The 15,607-nt window shown below is 42.4% G+C and overlaps 1 protein-coding gene across 1 annotated transcript; it reads left to right on the forward strand.

The window, feature by feature from the left end:
* Positions 1 to 640: 640 nt before the first annotated feature.
* LOC138980390 (uncharacterized) lies at positions 641 to 15,183 on the forward strand. The gene is made up of 9 exons (XM_070353253.1): positions 641 to 779; positions 4,528 to 4,615; positions 5,230 to 5,311; positions 6,178 to 6,236; positions 6,615 to 6,693; positions 12,477 to 12,544; positions 13,193 to 13,249; positions 14,040 to 14,185; positions 15,033 to 15,183. Exons 3-9 carry the CDS (start codon positions 5,239 to 5,241, stop codon positions 15,073 to 15,075), a joined length of 525 nt encoding a protein of 174 aa, XP_070209354.1. The 5' UTR covers positions 641 to 779; positions 4,528 to 4,615; positions 5,230 to 5,238; the 3' UTR covers positions 15,076 to 15,183.
* The last annotated feature ends 424 nt before the right edge of the window (positions 15,184 to 15,607 follow it).

Below are 15,607 nucleotides of genomic sequence, written 5' to 3' on the forward strand. Positions count from 1 at the left end.
ATTGTCTGCATAAACATGTGCATCACTTCTTTTCACCTGTACAATTTGTTTGCAGTCTTATACTCGCAATATACCGAAAATAAGGGCGTGTCTTTTAGGAATGTCAAAATGGCCGCTTTGAACAAATAGACAAGAACAAACTGTCAGATAGGGTTTGAAAACATGTAACTTTCTTGTTTCAGACACACAACAAATGCAACATATTCTTGATTTGATAAAAAATGATAGTTGTATTTATTTCTTGAATTAGGTCACCCCCGTTTGGACAGTATTCTGAGAATGGCCTACGTATTTCCTTACTTCAGCATTTTCTTTTCCACACAGGTTTGTAAAAGTTTTACCGTTTGAGAAATTGAAACCTAAGCAGCACTTCCTCAGACAATTGTTTATTTAAACCACTTCAAAGTATGATTGTTATCCTCTGAAAATTGACTTTGAAAAGAAATTAATGCACTTACCTGAGTCTGTGAGAGCTGCCAGACACACCCTCTCTTGCTTTCTCTCACAAGGAAATGGTAGCTGTGCTAACCGAAAAAAACCAGGTTTTTATATAGTGGTCTATTTTAAGATCACAGATTCTATTGGTCAAAGATATGATCCTCAATTTTGGTGCCTATATATATTTCCGCTTCCTGCCCGGATCGAAATTTGCTTTCTTAACAATAATATTGGTTTGCTGCGAGGACTTTTGATTATATGGTCCAGTACTGTCTACTGTGGTACCCGCCTTTTGAGATCGTCAAAATAAAAATAAAAAGAGAGGAAGTCTTAAAATGGAGGTAAATTTTCAAAGGGTATGAACAGAAAATGTGAAAAGGCAAGATATTGAAAAGGGGGAAGTCTTGAATTACAGGAATGACAGCAGTGTCAATTGAATGAATAGGTGCATGCAAATTTGTTTTCTTTTGTGTAACTTTAAAGTTCCTGTACCAATAACCACATTGAAATAAGAGCTGCCCTGGTTGAATGAGAATGGAGAATGCCTCACAGAAATATGATACCTTTTTCTTGGCTTGCTGTAACAAGTTTTGGACTTGACCTTGAATCCCGCAGTGGGGCACTGCGGTTATGAAATTAAAGGCCCCTCCTGTTTTTGGAACCGCAGGAGCTTTCTAGTTTGCTGTTAGGTAGATTTTTGGTTCCTCTTTCCTGTCATGCTCTCTTTTTCTTCATGAATTCTTTTCTTTTTTCTGCCTTCTTGCTCATTCACCTGTATTTTTTCCAAAAATCTCTTCTCTTGCCGCTTGTCTCGCGATTCATGTATAGTTTAATCTGTTAGTGTTCTGATGTAAGTCCAGCAGTAGATAGGTTAAGCCTATTTTAACATACTGGAAACTGGTAATCTTCCAGTAGGTATTAATTTAGTTTTACTAAAGCCTGCTGGGACACAAGTAATGGGTTTGTGCATTTGTAAACAGGAATCGCTTGACAAGTGGCCCCCTTCATCCCCCCCTTCCTCGTCCTGATATGGCTCTGCGTAGTCGGCTGGACGTTAAGCAACAAATAAACAAACAAACAAACAAACTTGACCTTGAACTCTTGAATTCTTGATCCCCATGTAATATGCAGTACGTCCTATGTGGTGCCCTCTTTGAAATTCAGGTTGCTTTCTCTGTGCATGAGCATAATATCGTGCCTCGATAAGAAAAAAGATCAATGAATTCTTCAGTTCAACTGCCTTGTATTCTCAGAGTGTGTGTGGTATTTTATAACCTGAAGCTCTTGGTATCAAAACATCCAGCAAACCCTGACGTGCCTCAATGTGGCACAGAAAAGCATACATTTACCCTACTTTGTGGATCATGCATTGCCTATTAGGGTTTAACGCCCTCTTAGACCTGTTGGCCTATGTTGTGACAGGTATTGGTAACACGCTGAAGATATGGTGTGATACTTTGACTCGAACAAGCCCGCTGTGGCCGTCTTCTTCAACACACTAGCATTGGGTTTGTCTCACCAAAGTATCGAAATATGATCATGATAATTAGAGACGAGAGATGATGCATGCATGTCTTTGTGTTTTCCAAGCCCTGAGACTTTCGCTGTGAACTTGGGATCTTTTTCGTGCGCATGTGTGTACACAGGGTTGTTTAGACACCGAAGAGAGTCTGCACAAAGTTGACTCTGAGAAATAAATCTCTCGCCGAACGTGGGGATCGAACCCACGCTGATAGCAACCAACTAGCTACAAAGCCAGCGCGCTACCTACCCCCCGCGGGTTAGGGGGAGTCCCATATTGGTTGGGACGAGAAATGTCGTAAGAGGCGACTAACGGTTCTGTCTCTCCTTTTACCCTTGTTAAGTGTTTCTTGTATAGAATATAGTCAATGTTTGTAAAGATTTTAGTCAAGCAGTATGTAAGAAATGTTAAGTCCTTTGTACTGGAAACTTGCATTCTCCCAGTAAGGTCATATATTGTACTACGTTGCAAGCCCCTGGAGCAATTTTTTGATTAGTGCTTTTGTGAACAAGAAACAATTAACAAGTGGCTATATCCCATCCCCCCTCTTTCCCCTATCCCATCTCCCCCCTTTCCCCGTCGCGATATAACCTTGAATGGTTGAAAACGACGTTAAACACCAAAGAAAGAAAGAAAGCGCGCTACCTGAACTGTGCCACATCCCCGCCCTGGATCATGCATGTGGCTTTGCTTCTTCAAGGGTTTTTAGTTAACCTTTTGACTGAGCACCACTCAGCTATTCTTGTGGAAAGTATGTGACATACAGACCTGGGAACCCATACTATTTTGTCGTATTTTGTACGCATGATTGTCTAGTGTACGATCAGTACGGTGAGTGAAAAACAATATGACGAGAAAAAATTTCTAGACTAGTTTTCTTCACAAACGCATCTTGAAGCGGATCCAGTATTATGACTTATGATTACAGTTTTTGTCAGCAAACATTGAGAGAAGCATGTGCTTTTATGTATTGGTAAACTTAATTAATGCTGCGACGGACGCGTGTGAAGCATGTTTGAATCATGGATGTTCAAATGATGTGTGGAGTACTAGTGTGCATGCTCATTTTTCTGAAAATACACCAAGTTTGTTTGAGAAAACTCCCAAGTGCAAAACAGGGGTTTCCATACTATGAGCAGGTTCAAGAAACTAAATCTTTGGGTATAATTCTGTTGTGGCCGAGTGGTAACGCACTTGCGCTCGGAAGCGAGAGGTTGCGAGTTCGACCCTGGGTCAGGGCTTTAGCAATTTTCTCCCCCCTTTCCTAATCTAGGTGGTGGGTTCAAGTGCTGGTCTTTCGGATGAGACGAAAAACCGAGGTCCCTTCATGTACACTACATTGGGGTGTGCACGTTAAAGATCCCACGATTGACAAAAGGGTCTTTCCTGGCAAAATTGTATAGGCATAGATAAAAAATGTCCACCAAAATACCCGTGTGACTTGGAATAATAGGCCGTGAAAAGTAGGATATGCGCCGAAATGGCTGCGATCTGCTGGTCGATGTGAATGCGTGATGTATTGTGTAAAAAATTCCATCTCACACGGCATAAATAAATCCCTGCGCCTTGAGTCCGAGTTTGGAGATACGCGCGCGATATAAGACTTCATATAACATAACAAATAAAGTGATTTTCATGATAGCACTTTGCTTTTGCTAACATGGGCTACATGTGTCTTAAATTCCAGATCACTGTCAATGAACACTCCCCGGAGGTCTTTCTCTACTTCACTTTCCTTGAGTAAGAGGGTGCTGTTGCTGTCAGACCCTGAGGACATGTCATGTAGTATTGTGCGTCCGATTTACACTTCCCAAGTTTCAGGACACTGCACTTCTCTGGGTAAAACCTCAGGACCCAATTTCTGGACCACTGCTGGAGTTTATCTAGGTCTTCCTGCATCTGTGAAGGAGCTGCCGGGTTATCTGTACGTGCGTAGAGTTTGGTATCATCGGCGAACAGCTTGACTTCGCAGGATGTGTCTTTTGGAAGGTCATTGATGTAGATGATGAAGAGGAGGGGTCCTATCATGCTGCCTTGTGGAATTCCACTCGTCACGGCTGTCTGTCCGGAGCTAATTGCCCCGTTCACAACTACTCTTTGTTGCCTGTCAGTCAAGAAAGCTTGTATCCACTGCAAGACCTTGCCCTGAATACCATGTGCTGCCACCTTGGACAGGAGCTAGCCTGCGATGTGGAACTGTGTCGAAAACCTTCTGGAAGTCCATATAGATGATATCGACGCTTCCACCATCGTCTAGAATCTGGGTCCATGTATCCAGTGTCTCCAGGAGTTGCGTAACTGTTGATCGGCCTTTCATAAATCCATATTGTTCCTTTGTGACCAGTTCCTGCTGTTGTAGGTGCTCCATGACATGTTGTCGCACTAGTTTCTCCAAAATGGGGAGTGGCTTTTTCCCCAGAGTCTTGGCTAATGACAAATCAAACTGTGGCAGGTTTTGCTGAAAGAAGAAGCAGTAAACTGGACTTGCCATTGAAGTCTATGCTGACATGGATATGCAAATGAATTGCAATAAATTGATAGTGTGTTCTTTTGTGTGTTTTTTGCAGCCACAACCGCAGGCAACTCCCTCATCCGATTCCAAGATGCCTTGCATTGTTTCCATCAAAGCTCGCCAGGACCTGACTACCAGCAAAGGTGAGTACAAAAATTGAGTATCTGGTGATGATGGGAGCTGATTATAAAGACCTTGGAAAAAGTGGCAGCAGGAAAAGTACTGAAGAGATATGATACTGAAAATGATGACAAAGATATTCAGAGTGTAATGTTGCCTTGTAGACCTGTATACTATAAGATTTTTTAGAAACATCATCCATTATCACTTTAAAAAAGATGACATTAATATTGAGAGTGTTCTCATGTAACCTCCTGTGTGTTATTATGTACACCATATTGCAAAACATTATCCATTTTCTGTTTCTTTCTTTTGTAAATGTACTTATTCTTGGCTTAGTCTGCTACCATGCCTGATCCAACTGTTGAGCTATTTCATGAGGACATGCATTGGATCTGCTAGTAAAATGTTACTTTTACTTCATGAGGCTTTGAAAATCTGTGAAGATTTTACTCTTATATCAAGGTTGGCAAAGTGTCCAAATTCTGACGTAGGAGCAGTTTTTTGTCTCAAGATACAAGCATACTTCTCTTTTGATACTGGTAATATTTTGCATGACAGTCTCCGGTTTGTATCTTGATTTAAAAAAAAAAAAATGTGATGACAATTGCATTGTGGTCTCTGTATGTGTTGCCAGGCATGTTCCATGCCGCTGTGCCCAGTCGTGCCTCTACTGGAATCTACGAGGCTCTGGAGCTCCAAGGCTTACCATGCAAAAGGTGGGAGTCTTTTCATCAATTCCTCTCTCTCTCTCTCTCTCTCTCTCTCTCTCACTCTCTCTCTATCTCTCTCTCTATCTCTCTCTATCTCTCTCTATCTCTCTATCTCTATATCTCTCTCTATCTCTCTCTCTCTCTCTCTCTCTCTCTCTCTCTCTCTCTCTCTCTCTCCCCCAGCCCCACCCCTCCTGCATCCTCTCTTGATGGTAATGTACATTTATTAGGATGCTAAATTAAAACGCTCATATATCACCATTGGAACGACGAAGACAGGCGGTGTTGGGATGATGTTAAATATGCTCTGAATTATCTGCTCCACTAATGCCCAGGCTAGCAAGAGCATACCAGTGCATTAGTGTAGTTGAAACACGATATCCTTTGTGGCTGCTGTTAATGCCATGTGGTGATGATGCGCTTCAGAGAAGAAGAGAGGAAATGTGCGCAGTAGTCGGACATTGTCATAGACAGCTCCCCAAAATCCACAGGATTGACGAGGGAGACAATCTCTGCTGAGCTGTCATGACAAGGGGAACTATTGCGTAACCCTGTCACAATAATGAAGTAATTCAGCTTATAGCTGATCTGTTTGCAACAGATCCTAATGGTTAAGACTTTATTGTCTACCTAGATGTTTTTTTAGAATAACAAAATGTTTAAAAATAAGGGGGGAGCAGACAAAAGGAATGGAAAGAGGAAGAAAATACATCATGCGCCCTCCTCCATCACACACTCTTGCTTGTCCTTCCTGAAGAAAATCTGCTAGGCTGGTCTGTTGTCGTTATCAAAGCACGGTTGTCTTGCAAACCAGATCTGCTAGTGTCTAGTCTTCAGTTCATTTGCATGTGGTGTTTTTTTTATGTTCCCAGGTGTTTCCAAGGCTGTGTCTAATGTGAATGACAAAATCGCCCCTGCTATCATCAAAGCAGTAAGCTTAATTATGGTTTTTTTGTTGCTTTCTCGGATTGCATTATGCTTGTGTGTTTATAGCTTTACTAAAATTCCCTTTGCTCTTGTGTCACAGTATTATTCAGTTGGATAATGAATCAATTTTGAAGAAGGAAAACCTTGTTTTAGAAGCTTCACAAGTTTTGCTTGAGTTTTGTTTTGTTTTGTTTGCTTGTTTGTTTGTTTGTTTGTTGGGTGAGACTGAGCATTTTTTTCCTTGACTTGAGCCTTTTGTTAAAGTATTGAGATTATAGTGCCCAGAAATATGGGAAAAGTGTCTGTGGCTATTTTTATTTTCACAAGCTCTTGATGAAAAGGGATGGGTGATGTGAATGATGCATTGACTTTGTTGTTTCAGAACGTGGATCTGAAGGACCAAAAGGCTGTGGACAACTTCATGCTGAAGCTGGATGGCACTCGGACCACTCCCAACAAAGGTAGCAGACCTACACACAGATCATCCGAGACATAGTCATCAAATGACACCCAGCAATCACACTTTTTCATGTTACTTGCATATTTGATGCATTCTTGTTGATATTGTATACTCATGTTTTAAAGACTTAAAGCCATATGTACTCGATGACTATACACGCTAATTGCTTTACCCACAGCTGGAGACATGCTAAATTAAGTTCCCTGCAAGATATTGTGGTCTAGGACCCCTTAAATGTTGAGATATTTGAATTTTTATTTTGATCTAGATCGTCCTATTTATAGATTTGCCAACAGAGGTAGCGTTGACGCAAGGGAAATAACTCCGCGTCTTTGTTGACATCCTCACTTTTTCAGAGGCTAGAACAAGCTGAAATGCATGTATATGGTCCGCGCATGGCGACATATCGTCATTACATGGTCTTATGGTGCGTTTGACATCGATTATGGGCAAACTACACTTTGTAAACACGTGAGCGCGTACATATGCCTTTAAACATTTGACAAAACTCAAAATTTGATGGACTGGGTTAACACTATTGTGACTAGCATTGCCACGGCGTTAACGTCCTGCCTGCCCAAGCTTGCCACCAAGAAACTTCCCAAAAAACAGTAACTGTAAAGAAATCTGTCTAGCAAGCTTGAATTAAGTCCAATCACCACCAAATTTTGTGTACTAATTAAAAAATGGATGCCCAGTTCAGTCGTGCTATTTATAAGTTTGTCACGCGATTTGTTTTAGCAAAGGGGGGGTAAAAGGGGGATAATTTGTGTTTTTTAAAGTTTTTTGTGTGTGTTTTCTTTTCCACTGCTTTTCTAAAAGTTATTTTTAACAGAAAGTATTCTAAATAATGTTATAACCAAACAAGGTGTAAAACCTATGAATTAGCTGAAATATTGTTAACATTGTACACAGAAATAAGGAGACGGTACAAAGAAAAGAACAAGCAAATCACGCATTCACTCACAGCATCCTGACCCAAATGAAACAAAACTGTGACACTCACCAAATGATGTCTAGGTAATCCATATTGAATATAAGTCACATTTTCACAACTCAAAGTACCAACTGTACACCTATGAACATTTCCAAAAGGATTAGGAGGCTCCAGCCATCCATTGTTATCAGTGCTGCCACGCCCCCTTGCACATACACGATTCCGAGATACATGTGCGTCTAGCAGTACCACCCCTACCACGTGTAGTTTGCCGACTCCTACTAGCAACAACAGGACTGCATGGGTGTTACTCTTCCGGCAAAAGCCGGATTTCCGGTTTTTGAAAAAATCTTAAGCCGGAAATTCCGGTTTTCCGTTTTGTTTCGCTAAGTTGAAATAACGAGCAGCGGTTCCAATCCGACTTTTGACCCGGTTCGCGTTCTTTCTCGGTTCGCTCCCTTGGATTTGCCGCCATCTTGCTTATTATGATTTGGGTTTTGACGGTGTCCAGAAACTTTCTTTCAAACTTGAGCATTTTGCTCGATCAAAATGCCTTACATCAGTGATGATGTCGATCCTTCTAAACTTGAAAAACTAGAGGAATGTGTTACAAACAAGTGGAGGTGGGAATGGTTGGGAAAGGGGGGAAACGTGCTGCTTTACAGAGTGCAGGAGACATTCGTTCCTTCTTCAAAAAGCCTCGCATGGATACATTATAGGACTCAGATCAGAAGCAGTGTTTGTGTGTGGCTTTGATAATGCCACTGAACTCAAGAAAACGCGGGATGCCTTGTTTCTTGTCAGACATTTTTCGAATGCTCTAGAATTTTTTTTGAATTATTGACGGTGATTTTGCTTGGTTGATTGGGACAGTAAAGTATCCCATTTGTATTATTTTTGTGGACTTTTTTTGTTTCTGCTTCTTTTCTTATTGTATGGTTTCTGACTGTGAGAATGCTGGAAATGGCCACTACCGTAAAATCCCTAGCATAAGCCCACCATTTAGCAAACGCCCACCCCCCACTTTGGGCCAAAAGTTGTGCACAGGGGTAACTACCTAGCAAACGCCCACCCTGCTTTTTAAGAGACTATAGGCTCACTTTCACTAGGATTTGTGCAGACTGTTCTAAAAGTCATCTTTTTCCCCTTCTTTACCTTTTCGTGTTTCTTTCCTTTTTTACATTTTGTCAAGTTTTGACTAAATGTTTTAACGTAGAGGGGGAATCGAGACGAGGGTCGTGGTGTATGTGCGTGCGTGCGTGTGTGTGTGTGTGTGTGTGTGTGTGTGTGTGTGTGTAGAGCGATTCAGACTAAACTACTGGACCGATCTTTATGAAATTTGACATGAGAGTTCCTGGGTATGAAATCCCCAGACGTTTTTTTCTTTTTTTTGATAAATGTCTTTGATGACGTCATATCCGGCTTTTTGTAAAAGTTGAGGCGGCACTGTCACGCCCTCATTTTTCAACCAAATTGGTTGAAATTTTGGTCAAGTAATCTTCGACAAAGCCCGGACTTCGGTATTGCATTTCAGCTTGCTGGCTTAAAAATTAATTAATGACTTTGGTCATTAAAAATCTGAAAATTGTAAAAAAAAAATAAAAATTTATAAAACGATCCAAATTTACGTTCATCTTATTCTCCATCATTTTCTGATTCCAAAAACATATAAATATGTTATATTTGGATTAAAAACAAGCTCTGAAAATTAAATATATAAAAATTATTATCAAAATTGAATTGTCGAAATCAATTTAAAAACACTTTCATCTTATTCCTTGTCGGTTCCTGATTCCAAAAACATATAGATATGATATGTTTGGATTAAAAACACGCTCAGAAAGTTAAAACAAAGAGAGGTACAGAAAAGTGTGCTATCCTTCTTAGCGCAACTACTACCCCGCTCTTCTTGTCAATTTCACTGCCTTTGCCATGAGCGGTGGACTGACGATGCTACGAGTATACGGTCTTGCTGAAAAATGGCATTGCGTTCAGTTTCATTCTGTGAGTTCGACAGCTACTTGACTAAATGTTGTATTTTCGCCTTACGCGACTTGTTTCTTATTCTTTGTCCCCTCTCCTCACTCCCACCCATTCCCGACAAAGTGAATTAAAATTACGTCATGCTTTTCCACTGACGTCTTTTGTCTGTCAGTGACGTACCGGTACTTTGACGAGCTTCCTGGTGGCCTGAAGTTGGTTCTTGAATCTCTCTGTGCTATTTTTGCAAAATGCCGAAGCGACAGTCTCACTGTACTGTGTCTTTCAAATTGCAAGCCCTCCAGTATCTGGATAACGAAGCAGGTCCCCCCCCCCCCCCCCTTATCTCTCTCTCTCTCTCTCTCTCTCTCTCTCTCTCTCTCTCTCTCTCTCTCTCTCTCCCTCTCCCTCTCCCTCTCTCTCTCTCTCTCTCTCTCGAGTCTCTTCCGGTGGTCGCCGTGGCATGACACGAAAATACTGCTGTGAAGAAAAATCTTAAACTTTCAGCAACAACAGCCACGAATATGTCAGTTTTAGGTCTACCTAAAACTGTGGAGTCCATTCTGACCACCATTATCGGGGACCACGCGCTTATCTCCTGGAAGGTGACAGGCGAAGGCGACAAACCTGTCGTCGTGCTTCGCTTCAACTCAGGGCAACAAGATGGCGAGGCGTCGACACTACCAGTGGGCGGGTGGCGACGCAAACCCCCGTCACAGATACGCCGTGACCAGAAAAGGGCAGAAGACAGATGTGCTACTTCTAGGGCTGGTCAAACAAGAACGGACAACAATATGAAAGAGATAGCCACAGAAACAAACACAAGACAAGAACAAGACAATAAGGCAAGTGATAACAGTGGGCATACTTCGCCATGCGGTCTATTTTTAGCTACCCCTGAGTTTACGCCTCCGTCACAACATGACAGTACACATTCCAGTGTTGACACGCCACGCTCTGCACGTGCGACAGACCCACCGCTTGCCACTGTGCGCCCGAGAGAGGAACATGTAAACAATACAGGTGTCACCATGTGTTTTGGCGCAAGTGGCTGGAAGACCAAGGATTGTTGGCTTGATAGTGCGGTACGTCAGACAGACGACTACGTCGACAGTGAGGGTCTGGCACACATTGAACAGAAAACGTCTGAAAGAGGAATTGACATCGGACTGCTCTCAGGTGCGGATACAAATAGAAGCGAAAAGCCCAAACATCCCAGTACACATGTCAGCGACAGGCACATGAAAACGGGCATGGTGACAGGACTACAGGACAACGGTGAAGGCTTTCTACAGTCATCAGATAACCAACACTTAATGACTTCACCATTGCAGGAGAACTTTGCTAAAATGACAGAAGAAATTAAAAGATGTAACGAGAAACTTAGGAAGTCAATGGACAGTGACTTTAAGACTTGAAACTGTGAGAAGACGAACACTTCCAATCTCTTGACCAATTATGAACTTCGGCACTGTGACTATTCGTTTTGTCGGTAACATGTTCGCCACCCACGCGATCTGGCATCCATGTCGCGAGAACAACACGCGTTTGTCGTATCGGTTCGATAATGTCAATGCTATGTTTTGTATATGCTTCAGCTTTGATAACGGAAAATGTAGTTTTTGATTTTTTTTTTAACATTGTAAAACCAAATCGCTGGTTACACAATTAAACAATCCAATCCAATCCAATCTCTCTCTCTCTCTCTCTCTCTCTCTCTCTCTCTCTCTCTCTCTCTCTCTCTCTCTCTCTCTCTCTCTCTCATGATTGTCCTCGTTGGCCTTCTTTGCCTCAAAGTCCCTTTTTTTCTTTTTTCCTACACTTCTACTCACACGACCTAACTTACATGCTTTCGGGGTTTGTATTCACTCAATTACACGGTTGAGCACAAAACTTACTTTGTGCAAAGGGGTCTATCCCTAGCAAACGCCCACCCCCCAATTTTGCCCTAAATCTGTGCACAGGGGGGGTGGGCTTATGCTAGGGATTTTACGGTATATGCTTTCATTTTGGCAAATTTGCTTCAGCTTCAGGGGGGCAACGCCCCCCCTGAACCCCCCAACGGGGCGCTGCCCCTGTGCCCCACCGGGGCCTCAGCGGCCCCTGGACCCCTGCCTTTCAGGTTTTTTGATTTTTCCCAGTAACACCCATGGGACTGTTTCTTCCTCACTATCACTGCTATTATCGCTTTCTTGAGGCGAAAACGACACATCGGAATCATGATCTACAGGATCCTCAAGATCCAACATCCGGAGAATCTCCTCCCGTGACAAGGCTCGCCTTCGATTCAGTTTTTTTGTTCGAAAAAACCACGCAAATCTGCACTAATTTGATCAGGGGGGAAAAGGGAACCACGTGTATCAAGGGAAACAACTCAATTTATTGCAATCTTCAAAAACCGGGAAGCAATCACGAGTCGTGTACCTTGTATGACTGTTACTGAAAAATGCACATCCCGTCCATGGGCGTGTCAGCGCTGCTACTGATTTATTCACCTCCCGTCGCGAAAGTGTTAAGTCATTTCATATTTTGAAATAGTCCATAACGGCAATAAGAGCCTCAAACACTGCTCGCCATGTCAAAGGTTAAAACAGACTATATAGTCAACTAATGTAGCATGCCGCTTTGGTCTTGAAAACAGTGTGATATGACTAATGTAGCCTTAAACTGTTTTCAGACACCTTGACACAATTTTCCAATGATGGTTGCCAGTCAGACTTTCCATTCATTGGTGCTTGTCAAAGCCCCTCAGTGAAACTAGTTCCTGAAGGTGGCGCTACTGGTGTCATCTCGGCAAAATCCATTGCTTGCCCGGTTGAAGAGTTCATTGTCTCTATAACACTACATATTTTGTTGTGTTTTGACAGAAACTCTTGGCGCCAACGCCATCCTGGCTGTTTCCATGGCGGCATGCACGGCTGGCGCTTCTGAGAAGGTTAGTAGAGTGAACAAGAAGATGAACAGCATGAGAGAAGAAACGGAACTGAATTTGATTCTGTTTTACACACATGCAAGCACAGACACACATGCAGGCATACAAGACACACACACACGCGTGCACACACACAAACACACGTGCACATACACGCATGCACACACACATACACACACACACACACGCATGCGTGCGCGCATACTCACACAGACACATGTTTGTTTGATAAAGGAAACTAAAAAAATTGACACAGGCAAAGAAAGGATACAGCTCTTAGCACTGTGCAAACTCTTACCGAAACTGCTCTTACTTTGAATCTGTACTGCAATATTTATCTTACATCTTTAACAGCGAGAGTTTTGTATGCATGCAGAGAAGTGTTTATAGTTGAGAACAATGTTATTACGTTGTACATATATTTAAATATAATGCTAATGTTGTAGCGTTTTATTTGTCTTTCTGTTACATGCACCACCACTGCAATTTCTCCATGTGAGATAATAAAGTTAATTTGATTTGGTTTGAAGTAGCTACATTCACAAAAGCATCTCAAGAATGTTCCGCATTGCATTGTTTTCATTTTGAAGACGAGCCACTCTTGTCATTGTGTCGTGTTTTTGCTGTCAAGTGTTACTGTATTACTCTCAGCCTGCTATGTTGGAGATGAGGGAGGCTTTGCACCTAACATCTTGGACAACAAAGAAGGTGAGGTTTTTATCCTCTCAAAGCAAATTTTCAAATTAGCTTCTTGTTCAGATTGCACAGCTTATTGATTTTCATCAGCAAACATGTCTGATGTGTGAGAAAATTGTTTCAGATGAGCTGAATATCGCTGAACCATCTTTTCAAGTAGAAGCTAGTTGCAGAAGTTTAAGATGGAATTATCTGTTCATAGTTGTTAACCACAGCATCTACTGTTCTGCTGTGGTTTTAGTGGTCATTGTTAAACGGTCTTTTTATTGCTTGTAAACAGGCACCCCCTTTTCAAATATCTCTGAAAATCCGGTCTTAAAATGGTAACACTGTGGTTGTGAACAGAAAATCTGAGTAGGCAAGCTTTTGTTTGTTTGTTTGCTTAACGCCCAGCCGACCACAAAGGGCCATATCAGGGCGGTGCTGCTTTGACATATAACGTGCGCCACACACAAGACAGAAGTCGCAGCACAGGCTTCATGTCTCACCCAGTCACATTATTCTGACACCGGACCAACCAGTCCTAGCACTAGCCCCATATGGCCAGACGCCAGGCGGAGCAGCCACTAGATTGCCAATTTTAAAGTCTTAGGTATGACCCGGCCGGGGTTCGAACCCACGACCTCCCGATCACGGGGCGGACGCCTTAGCACTAGGCTAACCGTGCCGGTAGTAGGCAAGCTCTAAAGTCTTTAATTTAGGGGTCTTAAAAGGTGTGTTCCACTGCATCAGAGAGAGAGAGGATGGTGGTCACTAACATGTCTTGTTCCTGCAGTCTTTTCTGACCGCCTGTTGTGTTTAGGTCTGGATTTGCTGGTGTCTGTCATTGAGAAGGCTGGCTACACTGGCAAGATTGAGATCGGCATGGATGTGGCCGCCTCTGAGTTTTGCAAGGAAGGAAAATACGACCTGGACTTCAAGAACAAAGACTCCAAACCTGAAGACTGGGTGAGTTGCTTTGGCCGAGTCCTGTGCTGACAATAGACAATGTTTGGAAACAACTCTTATCGGGTTTGCATGGGTTGTGGAAGAGTGAATACCCTTGCCAAAACCTTGTTATCGGAGGGGCCAATTACACGCATGTGTTTCCGACACACTTTATTCCAAATGCCTTGTGTGATCAATCAATATGAGGCTTATATCGCGCGTATTCCGTTGGTACAGTTCTAAGCCCAGGGATTTTTTATTTTATTTTAATTTTTATTTTATGCAATTTAAATCGCGCCCATATTCAAGGCGCAGGGATTTATTTATGCCGTGTGAGATGGAATTTTTTTTTTTTACACAATACATCACGCATTCACATCGGCCAGCAGATCGCAGCCATTTCGGCGCATATCCTACTTTTCACGGCCTATTATTCCAAGTCACACGGGTATTTTGGTGGACATTTTTATGTATGCCTATATACAATTTTGCCAGGAAAAACCCTTTTGTCAATCGTGGGATCTTTAACGTGCACACCCCAATGTGGTCACATTCCTTATGGCTAAGTGTGATGTGTTCCCATTCCTGATGCTTTGTGCGATATGTTCACATTCCTGGTGCTTTGTGCCTTTGAGCGATGTGTTCACATTCCTGGTGCTTTGTGTGATGTATTCCCATTCCTAATGCTTTGTGCGATGTGTTCACATTCCTGGTGCTTTCCCATTCCTAATGCTTTGTGTGATGTGTTTCCATTCCTGATGCTTTGTGCGATGTGTTCCCATTCCTGGTGCTTCGTGTGATGTTTTCCCATTCCTAATGCCTTGTGTGATGGGTTCACATTCTTAACGCCTTGTGTGATGTGTTGCAGCTTACGTCCAGCCAGCTGGCGGAGCTGTACACATCGTTTGTGAAGGATTACCCCATCGTGTCCATCGAGGATCCCTTTGACCAGGACGACTGGGACGCATACACCGCTCTCACCAAAGACGCCAGCTATCAGATCGTTGTGTCAGTTTTTAATGGATTGTTCTTCACTTTACCATTGAGGCTTTGATCAGAATGAAACAGGCTAGAGAACTCTCCTGGGAATTGCAATTCTCTGAGGAAAGCAACTGTCCTCCCAAGAGAGAAAAAATTGGGACCAAGAATATTTTGGTTCAGCATGGTTGGGGGTTAGTCATAGTTTAACATGTTTGTTCGTGTTTGAATTACATTTTCTGTCCACTGTTACAAATTGGCAGGCAGCCCCTGCACTCCTGCCAGTTTTCAGAGATATTTTGCCTGAGCTTTTCTCTAGCCTGTGTGAAAATGCCAGACCTGTTTACCAGTTATACGATTTGGGCGTATTTTGTACGCCAAATTATTATCGGTACGCAAATACGCGACACGCGCACAAAATACGCATAAGAAAAAGTCTAGAATACGTTTTCCGGTGTTGGTGTG

The sequence above is a fragment of the Littorina saxatilis genome, linkage group LG11 (assembly GCF_037325665.1).
Source record: "Littorina saxatilis isolate snail1 linkage group LG11, US_GU_Lsax_2.0, whole genome shotgun sequence".
In the NCBI taxonomy this organism is placed as follows: Eukaryota; Metazoa; Mollusca; class Gastropoda; order Littorinimorpha; family Littorinidae; genus Littorina; species Littorina saxatilis.

Excerpts from the sequence above, each read along its gene's own strand:
- LOC138980390 (XM_070353253.1), top strand. The coding sequence starts at position 5,239 with ATGCCGCTGTGCCCAGTCGTGCCTCTACTGGAATCTACGAGGCTCTGG. Across the intron at positions 6,237-6,614 it reads CCCCTGCTATCATCAAAGCA|AACGTGGATCTGAAGGACCA; the intron begins GTAAGCTTAATT and ends TTGTTGTTTCAG. Across the intron at positions 14,186-15,032 it reads ACTCCAAACCTGAAGACTGG|CTTACGTCCAGCCAGCTGGC; the intron begins GTGAGTTGCTTT and ends GATGTGTTGCAG.